Source organism: Oryzias latipes, chromosome 21, assembly GCF_053564925.1.
Source record: "Oryzias latipes strain Hd-rR chromosome 21, Olatipes_Hd-rR_3.1".
NCBI lineage: Eukaryota > Metazoa > Chordata > Actinopteri > Beloniformes > Adrianichthyidae > Oryzias > Oryzias latipes.
The window spans coordinates 14,070,496-14,088,860 of NC_136257.1; the positions used below are offsets into that span (position 1 = coordinate 14,070,496).

The 18,365-nt window shown below is 41.7% G+C and overlaps 1 protein-coding gene across 16 annotated transcripts; it reads left to right on the forward strand.

The window, feature by feature from the left end:
• Positions 1–2,417: 2,417 nt before the first annotated feature.
• On the forward strand, positions 2,418–14,605 carry ddx3xa (DEAD-box helicase 3 X-linked a). Of its 16 annotated transcripts, none has more exons than XM_011489474.4 (21): positions 2,418–2,734; positions 3,615–3,666; positions 3,841–3,888; positions 4,416–4,475; positions 4,931–4,981; positions 6,467–6,574; positions 6,913–7,045; positions 7,127–7,231; positions 7,313–7,412; positions 7,496–7,631; positions 7,725–7,822; positions 7,898–7,996; positions 8,067–8,227; positions 8,312–8,456; positions 8,537–8,681; positions 8,943–8,993; positions 9,598–9,779; positions 10,752–10,869; positions 10,964–11,114; positions 11,185–11,303; positions 11,537–14,605. In XM_011489474.4, the coding sequence occupies exons 1-21, from the start codon at positions 2,690–2,692 to the stop codon at positions 11,620–11,622; spliced, it is 2,193 nt and encodes a 730-aa protein (XP_011487776.1). In that variant the 5' UTR covers positions 2,418–2,689; the 3' UTR covers positions 11,623–14,605. The 16 variants fall into 16 exon arrangements, with proteins under 16 accessions (XP_011487776.1, XP_011487778.1, XP_011487777.1 ...); XM_011489475.4 differs by having other exon boundaries at positions 2,420–2,734; positions 4,419–4,475; XM_011489476.4 differs by lacking the exon at positions 8,943–8,993.
• Positions 14,606–18,365: the final 3,760 nt, after the last annotated feature.

Consider the following 18,365-nt stretch of genomic DNA (forward strand, 5'->3'; position numbering starts at 1 on the left):
GTAGTATATAACTTTTGACAGGGTTTTATGTGACATCCTTTTCAAAATAAGACACCCTGTGTCACAAGGATCATCTCATGCAGCAAATACAGCAACAGCAGTAAAGAAAAACACACTGCTTATTTTACCATTTGTGGTGCATCTCTGCCAGAAGTTTGTAAATCGAACTGAGCTAATTAAATACAGAGCTAATTAAATTACCCTTACCATATTTTCAAGCCATAAGGAACACTTAAAAAACCCTTTGTTCAACCTATTTGTTCAAAGATTGGAAATCTGCTTTATAATCTTATGTGCCTTAATTCTGCTTACTGACCTCAAATTGATTTTATGTGGTATAAGAGGCGCAAATTTCTGTCAACATTTTTTTGGGTTAAACTTTGGTAAGGTACATAGCCAAACCGCTTGTTGGATTGTTAGAGCATCATGGGTACTGTAGTCAGGATCCTCACGGAGTGATACGTTCTGTCCTTCAACTGTCTGTGAATGAGCTGAATAATGTTGACTTTTTTTTCTTAGTTTTTACTTTTTACTTTACTGTTAATTTAAAAAAAAACTTTGTTGTTGACCTTTATCCCTTCAGGGGTTGCCCCAGCGAATCAGCTCTCACTGATTCACACAGGTGGTTTGGCAGAGATTTTTACGCCGCATGCCCTTCCTGACACAACCCTGTATTTAATCTGGGCTGGGGACCGACACAGGGGGACCCAGATCGGTTGACCCTTGTGGCCACATAGTTAGGCAGTAGCATGAAGGGTCTTCCCCAAGAATCCACAGTAGATCCTGGAGCTGCTTCTTTATAAACTTTTTATTTTTCTTTAAAAAGAGCTATATGTGACAAAAGCCTTTAGTTGCAAAGACCATGGTACAGTATGAGAGTGTAATTATCAAAAACAAAGACCTTGTGCATTTTTGAAGGTGTGCAGTGCTGTCCATAACATTCAGTAACAAGCGGCCAGTTTAATATTAGAAGAAATTAGAGGTTTTAGAGCAAATGTTTTAAGTATATGATACAGAAGAATCTTCAGTGTGGACCTGGTGTTTCTACATCCATTGTGTCTGCACATTCAACAGCAATCCACAGCACAGAAACCTTTTTTCCAACCCATATTCATTCAGGGGAGGCCTGTTGATCAAACTTTCCTTCTACACAGACAAACTGTTCACACTCTGACCAGATCATCTGCAAGCTGCATTGTGCAACCAGTGAATCACCTTTGGGGAGTATGCAGGCTCAAGTGTTTTGCTCAAGGGCACACACTCAGAGTAAGTTAGACTGGGGTTGATACTGCTGAGAATTTATCTCATCCAAGGTTAAACCTGTCAGTTCAGGGACTTCAATCACAAAGTCGACAAGGCCAACATCTAAGGACCCTCTGTCCTTTTCTGTTAACAGTCTTGGTGATGTGGCAATGCCATTAGCACTTCTATCAACCTGATCTGGACATTTTTTGTGTGTCAACAGGGGGGAAGCCTAAAGGAAAAGTAACAGTAGTCAATCCAAGATTCTGTTAATAATACATAGAACTTCTTGTTCTGTTCTTTTAAATGTAAATCTGACTCCTGACAAGTCAGCGCCTCACCAGACATGAACCTCGCTGCACTCTGCAAAGGTCAAAGGTCAAAGGTCATAGAAATCAGCAGTGGATTTTTCCATGTCTAAGCTTTTACTGCACATCTAAACTCTCAGAGGCTACATGATTAAAGAGGTTTTTCTTTAAACCAGTTTTTGACTATGTTATCGAGATTCTGTTACTAGTTAAATTGTTGTAGTAAATACACATACCGTGTAAAATGGAGTGTAAATTTGCTACACTCCATGTAAACTCAGAAAATAGACTAATTTTAATTTAATTTTATAATTAATTTAAAAGGGGACAGTTAAATTAAATATATATATATATATATATATATATATATATATATATATATATATAACAAATAGTTTTTGAAAAGCCATAATTAGCCAAAGGCTAGTTTTCATCTGTAGTCCTTTAGCCATGATGTAAAGAAAAGCACACATATACATACAATAATATACAAAATAAAAGTACAAACATTGCGATGCAAACAGAAAAAATACATAGCCTTCATTTATCTGAGCACACACATGGGTGAGTGATCTTTGGAGGTTTGGAATCTTCATGATAAGCTTAAATCCCTCGACATTTTGACAAAAGAGCTCGCATTTATATGGGTTAATGCATTAGCAAACTGTCTTAAACAAACCTATCATTTAAAATTTGTTGTTTTGATAACATACGCAAATGTATTGCAAAGACAAGTGTACTCTTTCACTTATTTTCTTGATTGACCTCAATAATGTTTCTTTCCTTGATAGCGTGTGTGGGGAAGCATCGCGAGAGCTGCTCAGCCCACCGCGTGCCTGGGGTTACGAAGGCAATATCTCGCGCTACCTGTACGATGAGAGTCTCATTCCGCCACGGTCAGTCTTGTCGGTCGGAGTATCCTTACAGCAGCTCCGCAATAATAATTTCATCTACGAACAAAATTGAAATTTCTATTTGAAAGAAACATTTTTATTTATTTAACGTCAACTTTAGCTTACTGTCGGTACAAAATTTGAATTTGTTTAAAAAACAGGCTAAGTTTTAGTTTAGGCTCTGCCGATAGTGCTAACAAAGAAAATCGTTTCTCTTCAGAAGTAATCCCTCGACCTTCTTTAGTTATGAGTCATGTGGTCGTTGATAATCCACACGGTCTAGATCAGCAGGTAAGCACTTTAAATTTTATATATTCATATATAGTAATACTTGGTATTGGTCTGCACATTTCGTTGTGGTGAAGAAAAGAGTTTCGCTGGCTCAGCTACCAAAATGGAGGTGATGTCGCTGCGGAGGGGGATTGTGATGGCGGAACTTCGTGTTCTTTTTTGTTCGAGAACTCCTCGACCAATTCCAACTAGTTGAATTTTAAGCTTTTGATAACGGGGTTTACCGTTAAATGTCAAAAATATGTTTGGGGTTTTCCATCGTCGACTAAAACCTGTCGAAGTTGATGGAAAACTACTGGGTTAACTGTTGTTTCGTCGACCGGCCGGCACACCGCGTCGGCTAAAGTGAGGCCTCCTCTGCCTGAAACGTGGCGCAGGAAAAAATGTTGGCTGCGGTTTGCCTTTAACAGACATTTCTTTTTGAATGGACTTCATCCATTACTTTCACGGTACACATGAAAATAGGTTAAACGTATTTTATGTTCTAAATGCGACATTTAACTATTTTTTCTTTCTTTTTTAAATAGTCTAAAGTAAAGGCCTGTCCACCGTTGGATAAGAACTAGATTAACGTACATTTATGACCCACATACAGACAGAATTATTTTTAAGTTGGTTTTAGATATATACTCGACTTTACGCTTTTTAAAGTTGAGAATTTGTTTGTATGTAAATACAAATGTGTAATGATGTCACCACCGTTCTGACATTCTTTAACTGCTATTATTAACTTTTAAATTTTTAAATGAATGGTTTTCAAGTAAAAAAATTAGTAATTTTTCAGTAGGTTTTGATTGTGGCGTCTTTGTTGGACCATTTAGCCCTTCTAGGCTTAATTTTAGCCCCGATTTCTGCTCAAATTGTTCCTTTGTTTTTTCAGCTTGCTGCCCTAGACTTAAACTCAGCTGACGGACAAGGCGGCGGAACTGGCAGTAAGTAACAAAAGTGCCCTTAAATAAGAAGACTTGTATACTTTTGTTTTTTTTTTTCAGTGGCTGTCTAGTTTTGTTGACATTTTAATAATACAATATTCCTTTATTACTTGGTTTTCTCACTTAACCTTAGCTGGATGGACACATCTAACTGTTGGTGTCCTGTGCTTGCAGGGCGTTACATTCCACCTCATTTAAGGAACAAAGATGCTCCCAGAAACGGTGAGTTTTACCTTCATCCACGGAGTCCCTGTCACACCACCAGTTCTGGTCTGACATGGGGTCTTTTTATGAATGAATTAAAAACCAAAACATCAGAGCATGGTAAAAGCAAGCACAATCGGGAGTGAGCCATTACATTGGTGAGGCTTTACACAATGTGTTTTGTAACATATTGGTCTTTACCAGTCCAGATAGAGAGGGAGGTTCTTCTTGGCTTTAGTTCAGCACATCTTCCTTGTGCACAGAAGGCAGCCATGTCAGATGGGGTTTTGCTCCTGTGCATGGTGAATTGCAGATTGGCTTCACCCTTGAATTCACTACAGATTGTTCATAACGAGGATAATTGGGATAATTTGGTCAAAGAAATTCGGAGTCATTATCTCTGGAGGCTGGTGGAGGGTCTCACATGTGAACATGAAAGCGTGCTAGCTGTTGGCTGCTCTGATAAAGGGAAATTTGGAATCATGGTACTGTGTGATTACACACTTGACCTTTTTTCTCGTTTTTACTGTCTGCTTATTCCACAGCAGGAAATGCTTATTCCACTGGTAGACAGTGCGGTTATTCAGTGGCACCAGTAAATTTCTGTAAGTCCCTTCTGTCTGCTTTCGCTGAGGGCAACTTGCATTTTCAGATGCATGAAACAGCCATTTTACACACCAGCAAAGCCAATGCGAAGGGGGAGTGTTAGTTTAGATCTGTGCTCGACAGTCACGATATCTTTCACTCTTTTGAAATGCTTGCATTTAATTAGATGTATTAGAAAAGACAGAATTGAATTATAGGTTAGATTACTAAAATCCTCATTTACAAACATTTGGTTTTCTGATGAACAAGAGTTTACTCTCGACTCGTGCCAACCACCACATCCCTCACATTTCCTCAATCTACCATGGCAGGTTGAGAGTCAGCAAAGGCTGTCTGTGAGGATGGAGTTACTAAGATTTGTAACTGTTGTGTAAAGTCAAACACATGATAGATAACTGCATGAGCCAGTATCCTTGGGTGACTCTTTATAGCCTGCTTCCCTACTTTTGCTCAGGTTACCCAGGACTGGCCTCTCAGGAGCTTGCCTTTTACCATGCCTACAGTGGTGGGTGGAGAAACTGATGTGGTATACTTTGACCACTACCTGCATGTTATGTACTTCTGGGTACACTTCAGTGTTTTCAGCTGAGCACTGTGGCGTAACTGTTGTGCTCTTGCTTCTATCAGAAGTGCCACTTAGAGTCAAAGCTTGCAAAAAAGACAAGTTGCTTGTGGTGCATGTTTATGGTGCCTTCAAGCAGACCTTGTACCTAGCTTGTACTTTAATTACAAAAACTTCTTTTTGTTCTGACCTCACCTGCAAGAATCGCTTTCACGCCTTAGAGCTGTTTAAAGACATAACACATTTTCTTAACTAGATTTTATTTTTTTGTGAAGCTTGTGTGTTGCGTGTCTGTATACTGCCTTTATATCACTACTCACACGTGCTTCCCTCGCACATTTAATGCGTATGAAGCTCCACAGTACCAGGCAGTGTAGTTTGTCCCTTATGTCTCCATGAAATAGCTGTTTGGAGCGCTGTTTCCCCTTCCCTGGTCCCTAAGCCCCCCTCCCCCCTGCACGTTATACTCGGCACACCTGATGCGGCTCATCAGAAACCGGACCATGAGTCAGTAATTTGACTCAGGAGTGCCAGATAAGTGAAAGCAGTAAAACATGCAGGATGGAGGTAGTCGAGTACCAGAATGAGAAACACTGCTGTAGACTACATTTGGATGGCATACGTCTTTGCGTTTACATTTTTACATCATCGCTTCAGTTACATTTTACAGATTTTTCCAGAGTCCAGCAGTAGTGATGTCCATATTTTTGTTTAAGCAGCTTCTAATTAACATGGCACGGCACTGCCCCCTTGTGGTTTTAGTTCAGCTTTGTCACCATTAGTGATTAAAACCAGAGAGTTGCAAATTTCTAGAGTCTCTTAAATTTGTTTTTCTAAACACCATGAAGTTCAATCAGACTTCTCAGGATCCTTCCAGCATTTAACGAATTTATATTGGTTTGCTTAATTGGCTGGAATCTTTTTGCCGTTTGTAGTGACGCTCCAACTTTAACTGCATTGTGTGCATTGCTGTGTTTGCCAATTTAACATGCGACACTTTTGCTTGAGTAACTAAGGTCCACCAGAAGTCTAGTTTTTAATCATTACATTTCTATACGGTTGCCTTGTTTTTGTGAAATTCCAAAGCTAGGATCTTTGACAAATGCTGCTTTGACATAATGACCCACTAAAACAAACAAAAGGGCACAAAAATGTTTGGGAGAAAAACAACCATATGCAAACCCTAGGCTTGTTTAGGAGACTTAAGAAGCAGATTGGCTGATCTACATTTTCAAGTGTAAATCTTGGATCTTAATGTCAATGACAGCCATTCCATACTGAGGCAGCGCGTGTCATCGTAATGCTAAACTACTCACCAATTGGAAAAGCAACTATCTGAAAATAAGTTGTCTAAATCAGAAGTTACATTTTCAACTTTGGGTTTTGGTCTTATACGCCTTTCATGCAGTTGTTTTTCTTCCACTTAAGATGCACCAGGATGGGATGGGGGACGCACCAATGGATTTGTGAATGGTTACCATGACAACCGTGCAAACGGGGGCTTTGGTGGACGTGGATCCTCTCGCAATGATAGAGGTGGGCGTGGCGTTTACCTTGTAAACAGGGGTGGAGATCCTGCAGACGGTCCCCCGAGATGCGAAGCTCTAGATGTAGATTAGAATTCTCCAAAAACCTCTTATGTACACTCCACCCTACTCCACCTTGTAAAAACATTTTCATTTAAGTCGGGTATTTTTCCCTGACAAAACAGGTGGCACGTTTCATTTGGTAGCCATAACAATTTAGTTTTCTTTAGATGAAGTTTGGTTTAGCATCTCCTCTCAATATGAAACTGTCATCAAAAAACAAGTCCAATGCCATAAATCCGCAAGTGTCTAGAATCCACGTTTCCAACTTCCTTTCTTCGGTTTTAGCTTTTGGTGGTTATGAGAACAAGGAGGGGAGCTGGGGAGGAGCATCCAGGGATTCCTACAACAGCTTTGGAGGACGCAATGACCGGACCAAGTCATCCTTCTTCAATGACAGAGGGGCGGGCTCAAGAGGAAGGTGTGTAAAGGAAACTTGTTTCTTCTGTATCAACTTTTGGCAAGCAGTAAATCACCTACAGCAATATTTGTGAATCTGCAGATATGAGCGTGGGGGCTTCAGTGGGGGAGGAAGTAGCCGCTGGGGGGAAGACACTAGAGAAGATGACTGGTCCAAGCCTACTGCTCCCAATGAGCGTTTGGAACAGTAAGGCTGATTCTTTTCTTAAACTACTAAAGGAACTGGTTTCTGTGTTTGCACTTTACTCATTCTTATAAAATCTTTTAGGGAACTTTTCTCTGGAGGCAATACTGGAATAAACTTTGAGAAATACGATGATATTCCTGTGGAGGCTACTGGATCCAACTGCCCACCCCACATTGAGAGTGTAAGTCTGTCTTCCCTTTCATGTTAAGGTGACAGTTTGATCTCAACTGCTTTCCTCTATAAACTGGATGAATTATTGTGTAGTTCCATGATGTGGACATGGGGGAGATCGTCATGGGGAACATAGCATTGACCCGTTACGATCGGCCCACCCCAGTTCAGAAGTACGCCATCCCAATCATCAAAACCAAGAGAGATTTGATGGCCTGCGCTCAGACCGGTACGTCTTTTGGTGGAAATGGGCTGTTTTGGATTACTGTTTAAAACTTGCTGTTTATTCTACTGCATCTGTGTGTAATCCCTGCTGTTTCAGGTTCGGGAAAGACGGCTGCTTTCTTGTTGCCGGTGCTGAGTCAGATCTACAGTGACGGGCCAGGCGATGCTCTGCAAGCTGCAAAGAACAACGGACAGGTACTACCTAGTTTGAAATGACTTAATTGCTCCTGTGTGTTTCACTTGGACTAAGCATTAGTTAAAAACCCTCAGGACAATGGCCGATATGGACGTCGTAAACAGTACCCACTTTCCCTCGTTCTGGCTCCAACCAGAGAACTGGCTTTGCAGATCTATGACGAGGCGAGGAAGGTGAGTTCAGTGTGTAACTTGCATAGTTTTTGTTTTGGAGAAAACCCCAATTTTTTCTTTTTCTCTCTAGTTTGCTTACCGGTCTCGTGTGCGTCCTTGCGTGGTTTATGGCGGTGCTGACATTGGGCAGCAGATCAGGGAATTGGAGAGGGGCTGCCACCTGCTAGTGGCCACACCTGGACGTTTGGTTGACATGATGGAAAGAGGCAAGATCGGCCTGGACTATTGCAAGTCAGTAAACTTGATTCTGACCGAAAGGTAATTGTGTGTTTGGCTTACACTGATTCTAAAACTTTTCAATGGCTTTACCTCCAGCTACCTTGTTCTGGATGAGGCCGATCGCATGTTGGACATGGGTTTTGAGCCACAAATCAGACGTATTGTGGAGCAGGATACCATGCCACCTAAAGGCATCCGACAGACCATGATGTTCAGCGCCACTTTCCCCAAAGAGATCCAGGTCTGTAGAAGCTGTGAAGCACACAACCAGGCTCATTTGCTGTCTGCAGGGATACTTAAGCATTTATAATTCCCCTGCAGATTCTGGCTCGTGACTTCCTGGAGGATTACATTTTTCTGGCGGTGGGTCGTGTTGGTTCCACTTCAGAAAACATAACCCAGAAGGTGGTTTGGGTGGAGGACAACGACAAGCGCTCATTTCTCCTTGATCTGCTCAATGCTACAGGTACAGAACAGTTGTTTTGTGAACGGGGTTTTTATTTTTATTTTCATTTTAAGTCGATGTCTTCTCTCCCTCCCCCCCCCATGCCGAGCTAATCTTGACACAGATTAATTTGTTAGTTGGTGTAAAGTTCCAGAACGTAAACGTGTGCAGGGTTACGCAGTGACAGGTGGCTTTTGGGGTTTTCTTTTCATGAACATCTAAAGTTATAAAACTGTGTGCTGTGCAGCCTTGCATTTACTGGCTGGTCTGGTTTTATCTTAGTTATTCCAAGTGAGGTTCAGGAAAGTATCACAGAGTCTACAGAGAAAATAGGTGAGTAAACAACGCTGTAAATGTATTCTAAAGCAGAAGCATCACATCCCACAGCTCATCCTGTTCCCTGGCTGACATGCTGCCTCAGTTTCCTTTTGTTTTCTTCCTCCCTCATCAGAGTTTGAAGGATGAGCGGTGATTTTTGCTGCACTTGTTTACCATCCATGTAGATAATGGGAGCTGTACTTGGTGCTCGGCCGGTAAAAATTGTGCTCAGGTCATGAGTTAGTGAGGTTATGGTGCATTACCTAACTGACCACTTCAGCTTGTTTAAAGTGGTTCACATTAAAATGAAAGTTTAATAGTTTATTTCTAAACCATTTTTGGTAGAAATCGAGATAAGGACATTTTTCTAATGCTCTAGTCTAAATTGTTTAAGATGAGGAATGAACATATTTTTAATGCTTCCTTTGTCTCCATTTTCAAGTTTTCATTTTTGGTATATTTTTTGTTTTGTCTTGAAGTTTCTTTTAAATACGTTTTTTCTTTTATCTTTTATATTTGATTTAAGAGTCAATTTCCTGCTTCACTGTTCCTATGGACACACACCTGGTGCTGCCCCATTAAGATACATTTTTTTAAACTGTCTGTACTTGTTTCACAGGCAAAGACTCGTTGACTCTGGTCTTTGTGGAGACAAAGAAAGGAGCTGATGCTCTGGAGGACTTCCTTTACCGTGAAGGTTACGCCTGCACCAGCATCCATGGCGATCGATCACAGCGTGACAGAGAAGAGGCTCTGCATCAGTTCCGCTCTGGACACTGTCCCATCCTAGTGGCTACAGCTGTAAGTCCTGCAGACTTTCTTTCCCCTAATGTAAACATTCTTCTGCTTGTTTTTGAAATTTTGTTTGTAAGTTGAATACATTTTTAGAAAATGGTATTTTATAAAGGGATGGTATTTAACCAGTTGAATGATGTTGCCTTTTAAGACTGTTTTTTTTTTTTAACTGTTTTTAATAATTTCTTGTGGGATTTTTCTGATGGAGAACTGAGTATAAAAAGTAATCCCAAAATTCAGGGTTTGTATGGTCATGAAAAACAAATACCAATTTCTATGTTTTTAACAAACTTTTCAAGGACAATCTTCTGTAAAGCCTAAATACTTTGGGTGCAAAAAAATAGTTTAACATGAGATTGAAATTGTGGCAGAAGTTCAATCTCAGGCTGTCGTGATGGGAGTTTACGTTGCTGTAAAGCAGTTATGAGTTGCGGTCAGTTCAGCGCATGGCAAACTCCGGCTGTTACTCGTTTTCTGCGTCACCGCAGACAAAAATTCACTGTCTGTACTGGTCATTAGAAGTACGTCCAATGTTTTGTTCTGTAATGTAAGTTGGAAGAACAGAAAGGGGATATTGTGATGAGCACAAACAAAAAGGATCCTGGTAAATGGGGTAGACTTGTATAGCGCTTCCTCAAAGGCCCAAACTGCTTTACAGTCACAGTCCCATTCACACACTGATGTCCGCTCCATGGCGAACACCGGCACCAACGTTCCACCAGACACTCTGACATATGGGTGGGCAAAGCGGGAATCAATCTACTTATGCTCTTCCGATCATGTCTATGACACGGTCACTTTGTAGTTCTTTATCCTAGAAAACCACAAAAGTTCTTTAATTATGCCAAAAGACGACATAATCATCCTTAAAAGACCACCAAAAGATGACAGGAGTTTGATTCTGAAAGAAGTGTTACATTTCAGTGCTTGAGCCCATTTTTAAGTTACTAAATGTTTGTTTTTTTCCTTCTTCTGTAGGTGGCTGCTCGAGGTCTGGATATAAGCAACGTGAAACATGTCATCAACTTTGACCTGCCCAGTGACATTGAGGAATACGTTCACCGTATTGGCCGTACGGGACGTGTGGGCAACCTTGGTAAGCTCAAATGTCTTTTTTTTTTTTTTTAGGAAGCTGTTACCTTTACCATCTGTCTGACTGCAGCATAAAACACTTGAATTCTCTTGCTCAGGTCTGGCCACGTCGTTCTTCAACGACAAAAACAGCAACATAACCAAAGATTTGCTGGATATCTTGGTCGAGGCCAAGCAGGAGGTTCCCTCCTGGCTTGAAAGCTTGGCCTATGAGCACCAGCACAAGAGCAGCACCCGAGGCCGGAAGAGGTAAATGGTTCAGCCATGTGGTCAAAACAGGAAGTTGTAAACGTGTCCTAAGAGCGTGACATTTGTTTAGGTTCTCTGGTGGATTTGGAGCCAGAGATTACCGTCAGACATCTGGTGGCTCTGGAGGCTTCAGCAGCAACCGTACAGGGCGCGGCGCTGGAGGTCATGGAGGGAACCGTGGCTTTGGAGGTACGTGTTGTTGCTTCTTGACTTTTCTGCTCTGTGATGCTCACCATAATGGTTCCATAAGAACTAAATGGCATCAGCTGCACATGTTTTGTAAAATGGGATTGGCTGAATGTTTAAAGCTATTTTTTTAAAATATTGGTAAGAACGATGACCATGTTTTGTCGGGGGTTCTTTTCTTTTTGCCACTTTTTAATTTTAAAGGCTGATGAATAATGACACCCTGTTCTTTGCAGGTGGCTTTGGTGGAAACTTCTACAACAATGATGGCTATGGAGGAAACTACAGCCACGCCGGTAGTGTGGATTGGTGGGGGAACTAGTCAGCATAGGAATAGGTTGTCATGCCAACCAATGGAAACCACATGTTAACTTAAGCCAGACCATAACAATCCTCCCTGTGTAGCTTCACTGACACACAGTACATTACCAGCCCTGGATCTCTGCCATTCGCTTCACACATAAGTGCAGCACAGCACGAAGGAACTCACCAGCACGTGCACGGCACCAGAGACCGCAGAGATTCGCACTCCTCAGAGTGAGCATGGATGCTGACATGCTTCGTCCGACAGCAACCTCGGGCGTTTGTCGTTTTCAAAGTCTTTTTTTTCTTTCTTTTGTGGCGATTTAAAAAGCCCGACTGAGTAATCTGAGGATCATTCGTTTGTTAATGTACTGTGCCTTTTGAATTCAAACAGGAAATCTGTGCTTTCATTTCACCAAATGAACATGGCCAAGATTTCTAAATTTGTTTTTACTATTTGTTTGGAAAATCCAGTGAAGGGTTAAAAAAAAAAGCTTTGATCTTAATCAAACCTTGGCAAAAACTTTGGTGTTGTGACTCCTGAGTTGCAATTCCATTTGAACCTCAAATTTATTGCAGGAACATCATGTAGCCTTTTCTATTGTCGGACAGCTAATGGAGCCATTACTGTATTTTAAGGAACTAGGCCACTGTGTGAAGCAACTGTGTTGAACCGGAAGGGACAAAGTTACTTTTTTGTTTTTGTTTGCTCACTCTATCCTGGACAGGCTCCTTTTCTGGATATGGTCGTCTTTGGAAATAAAATAAAAAAGCCATTCCTCTTGTAATCTTAAAAAAAAAAATCACCCAAGTCATTAAGCTCGGTGCCAACTATCACTGAGGTAGAAACGGAATAACCAAACTAGCTGGAAGTCGTTACTCCACTCTTACTGATTGACTAACTAACCAGTGTTACGGCAGCTAGTATGTTACCAAGTGCTAGCTACATGAAGTGGGCGGTGTTTTTGTTTTTTACTTGAGACATTTTCAGTGCAGGCATATGTGAATCTGAATCTTCACCCAAAACGAGCATCAAACCGGCGCCTGCCGCCTCGAGTTTGGTTCGGACCACAGCATTGGGAGGGCGCGGCGTTGATTGGGGCGTGCAGCTGGAAAGCCTGCATAGTATTTTACGCTTGCAAGTGTTTTGTTTTTTGGTCAAGGAGAAAAGACGTGAACAGAGTCGCTGGCTTAACTTGATTACAAACGTTTTCTCTTTTCAAGCTGCGTTGGAGTCGTGCTTCATCCTTAAAGACTGATCACTGAAATTTTCAATTTACGGAGGAAAACTGCGCGGGTATTAGCGGCACCCCTACTTGTAGGAGTGGGGGGGTAGTTTTCTTTTTAGTTTTCTTTTCAGTGCACCATCAAGTGGCTATTGCTGCATAGCCGAGCTTTGGCTGCAGCCAAAGAAGGGGGGTGGGGGGTGTTTCCAAGACTCCTGTATGGAACCTTCAAGTACTGTCAGACCTCCTAGACCTCATCTGCTCAGACTATTCTAATCAGGGGGTGGAAAAACCTGCCGTTCGGGGTGGGAGGGCTTTTCTTTACTAAGAGAAGCAGCCGTGGAGGGGGGCGGAGAGGTGGGGGGGTTTTCCACAAAAATGCTCCCATTGCTCTCCGGGGGTGCGATGTGCCTTGAAACTTATGCTTTTGTTTAACAAATTGAGCTAACAGCAGATGCACTGACAGTCTGGAGAACTTGAGATTGAATGGTGCTACTTGAGTTGGGTGTGTAGGCCCGTGTACGTCTTGCCCGTGGAGTTTTACAGAAGTTGTTTTATTGCACATCTAGAGTTTTATATAGATGTCTTGGATATGTGTCCTTATGCTTCCAAATATTGTGTGTGAGGACGTTTGTGGAAAAGCGAAACGCAGCTTGTTTACAAAGGGGGATGGGTCGTCAAAGTTTAAAACCAGGATTTATTTGGGACCAGGGGATTTAGCAGTTTGGGGGGAATTTAGCCATTTGCACAGATTTCTAGATTCAACTTTTGCTGCTAGTTTTGTGTAATTTATTAAGCATTTTTGACAAATATTTATTTTTGTAAGCCTCAAAGTGATTCTTTGAAAGTTTGAGAAACTTGACCAAAAGACAGTACAAAAACACTGGCACTTGAATGTTGAATGTCACCTGTATGCGTGAAATTTATATATTTCGGGGTAGTGTGAGCTTTTTAATGTTGAGATTCATCGATAAATAATATCCACAGCTGTTTCAGGGCCAGTCGTCTCTAATAGAATTTGCCAATTGGTGATCAAAATTTGAAAATGGAATTCAACAAACATGCCAAGGTTTGGAATAAAGCTGTCAAAAAGCAAACAAATTTCCTGAGCACAAATGTTGCAGAAACGTTCAGATTGCCCAACTGTGTGCATTCTTAGTTGAGTCTGATTTGACCTAATTTTTCTCTAGTCAATGTCTGGCACATGGCAATCCTTAAAGAAACATGTGGTTTGTTCTCATTGTTGTATTTTTGCATATAAGTCGTGGGTTCTCCTGAAGCGTGGAGCACGTCTGCAGCTGGGTCTGCCCCCACAGCTGTGGGGGGAGCGCACCTCTGCACACCTGCTGACGTGTTTGTGCGTCTTTGGAGAACGCAGGAGTTCTTTAGATGTAGACTTTGCTTTTCTGTATTAGCACCTAGGCTACTGCACTGCATGGGAAATACTCAGCTGTGCATATGTATGATTTTTACCAAAATAAAATGTTTGAAAGTTTTTCAGGGGGGAGGGGGTCAAGCATGTTTCATGAAGGCCTGTTTACTGTAGATGTGCACAAATGTGTAGCAAGCCGCCTCTGGCGCTGCGGCCCAGAGGCGGCCAAACTGAATTTGGCGTGGATTGAATGGGATTGTTGTTTTTGAAGAGGTTAAATGCATAAAGATTTCATTTGTAAACAGATATGTGTCTTTGGTGTGCTTTCAAAGGTTTGAGTTGTTGGAGCTGACCTCTGAATGCAGGAGCCTTCTGTGAAATTCAATAAAGTTGAGTTCAAACTAGAGGCCTCCAAATCCCACTTTCATGACTTCAAAACAAATCTACAGTCCAGAAAAAGCAGACCGGTCAGAATCTGAGGGCTGCGTCTGCCTTTCCACGTGATTGCATTCATGTTTCTAACTCAAGATTAATTTCTCTCTAGTCTGTTAAGACCGAATAATTTAAATCAAGACATTTGAAGCTCATGTTAGTTGGAAGACATTTAACCCTGAAAAACATAAGAACGGTTATTGTAAATTTGACCTTTTTGTGTGTTCATATATGAGCAGCTTCTAATGGTCGCAAAAAAAAAATTTACATGATAAACAAATTCAGCCGTGGTCTAAAGTGAGGGTCTCGTATACTCTCCCCCCCCCCCCCCCCCCCCACACACACACACACAAACACCAGCTGTAAGAATGTGAAGAACAGAGAAAACGGTTCCTGAGGCTTTGAGCTGCAGGTCGCTCTTAAGGTCAGATATGACCTGAGCTGGACTTAGATGACCCCCTTTGGTTTTTTCAGTCTCCTGCATTATCAGTCTTAAAAAGAGACTGCAGTCTAAATAGTAAAGATTCTTGAAAGTTTTGTAAAGGTCTTTTTATTTTTTATAAAGTGAACTTCCATTGGTCTAAACCAGGGGTCTGCAGCCTCAGGCACCGGGGCCACTGACGGTTCCTTTATCCCTCCATTGTGGCTCTTTGGTTTTGGACAAAAATGCAAATGGTTTGAGGTCTGCACAATAAATCGCAAATTTAACATTACAATATCACGCAGTACAATATGTATATTTTTTTAAATATTAACTCAATAAAATTATGCCTATGACCAATCGGACAGACCCCTTTGATCTTAGATGCCTGGCTTCTTTGTAGACTAGGGTCATTTGGAGTCATTTAAGGTACCGTATTTTCACGACCATAGGGCGTACCGGATGTTAGGGCGCGGCTCAGTCACGGGATTTCTCCGTCTTTGACACACACAAAAGGCGCACCGGGTGTTAGGCGCGGGCACGTTAACGCCCCGTTCAGAACCTCAGCGCTTCTAGAGTGGGTTAATAAAACATCCAGTCTCTGATTTTTTTTAGAGGAAACATTTTTATCTTGTTACTGTTCTCCCTAACTGATCACAAACTGAATGGTCGCGCACTTGCAGCGCTCTGTCTCCCTTCCTCCTTACAAGCGCTAAACACACAGCACACACACAGACGCTGCGTGTGCCGTCTCCTTTCTTCCTTTCTATGCGCTAGAAAACTGAGCTGCTTTCAGCACACACACAGAGACACACACACAGACTTGCTGGTCTCCTTTCTTCATACGCGCTGGCGAAAACCTGCTCCTTTCAGCACACACACAGACACACACAGAACTGCGCCAGTCTGTCTCTGCATTTCTCCTTTGCGCTAGCGAAAGCAGCAGTTTAAAGCAGTGGGCCAGCTGCTTCTCTGCTCACTCCTCCTGTAATGTTTGAAGGCTTTGAGGTAGAAGGAGCATAGAAGGCTTTAAAATGTAGATAGTTGCACTGCAGTTAGGTTCCACTTGGACTTTACGTCTCTCTCCCTCCCTCACTCCATCTTCTACGACCAACAACTACACAATAGACGCACCGGCTCATAGGGCGCCCCCTGCTGGCGGAAGAAAATTTATGACTTTTAAGCGCGCCTTATAGTCGTGAAAATACGGTATGTTGACTTTCATTTTTTTAAAAACTTGCAGTGAAATAGAAATGATATATTTAGTTGTTTTGCTATTTGTTCATGTGTCGCAAGTTATTTCGCAATATTGATCACTAACATCGCAAATCGCAATATATTGTGCTGCTTTAGTTTGAAGTAATATCTGGTTTATTATTTTAGGTAATCTGTTTATATTTATAATAAAACAAATATTGTTAATGTATATTTTTCCCAGTTAGTTTACTTCTGTTGCTTTTGTTTTCATAAATGTGAACTAAAACTTGTTTTTCTCTGAGCTCCGCCCTCCGCTTCACACGCTCCACCCGAGCACAGCAGAGTCCCACAGATGGAGCAGTCCCGCTGGGAATGGCTCTGCCTCTGAAGTCAGGTGGAGCAGACGCGAGCAGGTGTGAAAGAACAGCCTGTTCCTAAACACAAAACAAAAGGAGCTGATGACTCCATGTAGGAGTAGAGGTCCTCGCTTTCTGCTTCCTGGGAACTCAGAAAGAGGAAGACCTGACCTGAAGCACCACTGAAAGCTGACACTCGGAGCTCTGAAGAATCCTCTAGCAGGAGTGAGAGAAAAAAGCCCTCCAAAAAACTTTTACCTCCTAGACACCAAATCTGCATAATATTGACCCAGCTACTGTCTGATGAAGGAGGGTACAACCTGGATGGGTTGCCAGCCTCAACAGGCACAAGTTCCCACCTAGGAACCAATTAAACATGTTTTTATGGACTGTGGGAGGAAGCTGGAGTGTCTGGAGAAGGTTCACACGTGCACAGGGGGAACATTACAGCTCTGGGATTTGAACCAGGGCCTTCTTGCTGTGAGGCAAGAGCGCTAACCACTGCACCACCATAAGAAACAAAGAGACTCAAAAACCATGAGTCACTGTTAACCCAGGGCCATAAATCCCCTTTGGAGATGTTGCTTCAGACTTAATTAACCCTTGTACTGTCCTAGGCACTTTACCATTAGGAGTTGGGTCATCTAGACCCACTAGACAGTGCTCTGAACCTTTTTCTTCAATTATTTGTGATCTTCACTGGTGTCCATGGATTACATGAAATCTTTCCACCTTTATCCACCTTTGTCATGGTAGAGAGAACACGTCAAAGTAAGGGTGGGGTTATCTAAGAGAGCACAAGGGTTAAATGATTTAAAATCATATATTCAAATTTCAAATGAAAGAAACAGATCAAATCTGATATGTTGGGCTTTTTCAAAGAATGACGGATGACACAAAGTCTTGTTAAAAACAATATTATGATCATAAACACCATATCGTACTATATATAACCTTACATTAGACTAAAGCTAGTAAAAATTTAAATATGCTAAACATAGTTATAAAGAAATATTAAATGGAATTTAGAAATGTAATAAACTTCTTTACTTAAAAGGTTTAGTCTTAGTCATCCATCCATCTATCCATCTTTCCATCCACATCCATCCATCCTGCTGAATCCCTTTCAAGGTGACAGGTTGCTGGACCCTATCCGGGCAACTGTTGGGTGAAAGTGGGCTACACCCTGAACAGGTCAGCAATCTGTTGCAGAGCTGGTCTTATAGTAGAGATAACTTGATCTTTTATGTTTTACGGCAAAGAAAGAAGTGGATGTGGTGTTCATTATTGATTCGAATGCTCTTGAAGCTTTAGGTGCTCTCTTGAGGATTCTTTGGTTTCTCCGTCTACAGGAGCTCTAATCCGACCACATGCAGAACCTTATTGTTATCTGGTCTTTTGGGGGTAAAGAAAACATACCGTCTCATTCTGCGTCATTTTCTTTGGCCAGGCTTGAAATCTGATGTCTCTAAGTATCCCTTGTGCTATCCTAGGCACTTTAACATTGGGAGTTGGGTAATCTAGACCCACCACACAGTGCACTGAACCTTTTTTCTTCACTGATTTGTGATCTTCACTGGTGTCCATGGATTACATGAAATCTTTCCACCTTTATCCACCTTTGTCATGGTAGGGAGAACACGTCAGTGTAAGGGTGGGTTCATCTAAGATAGCACAAGGGGTATTGTCGTTCATGTCACATTTGTCAGATGAGTGAAAAACCAAACCAGGTTATTCCACCTGGACCTTTGCATCCAA

Excerpts from the sequence above, each read along its gene's own strand:
- ddx3xa (XM_011489474.4), top strand. The coding sequence starts at position 2,690 with ATGAGTCATGTGGTCGTTGATAATCCACACGGTCTAGATCAGCAG. Across the intron at positions 8,994-9,597 it reads AGAGTCTACAGAGAAAATAG|GCAAAGACTCGTTGACTCTG; the intron begins GTGAGTAAACAA and ends CTTGTTTCACAG. Across the intron at positions 10,870-10,963 it reads GGGACGTGTGGGCAACCTTG|GTCTGGCCACGTCGTTCTTC; the intron begins GTAAGCTCAAAT and ends TCTCTTGCTCAG.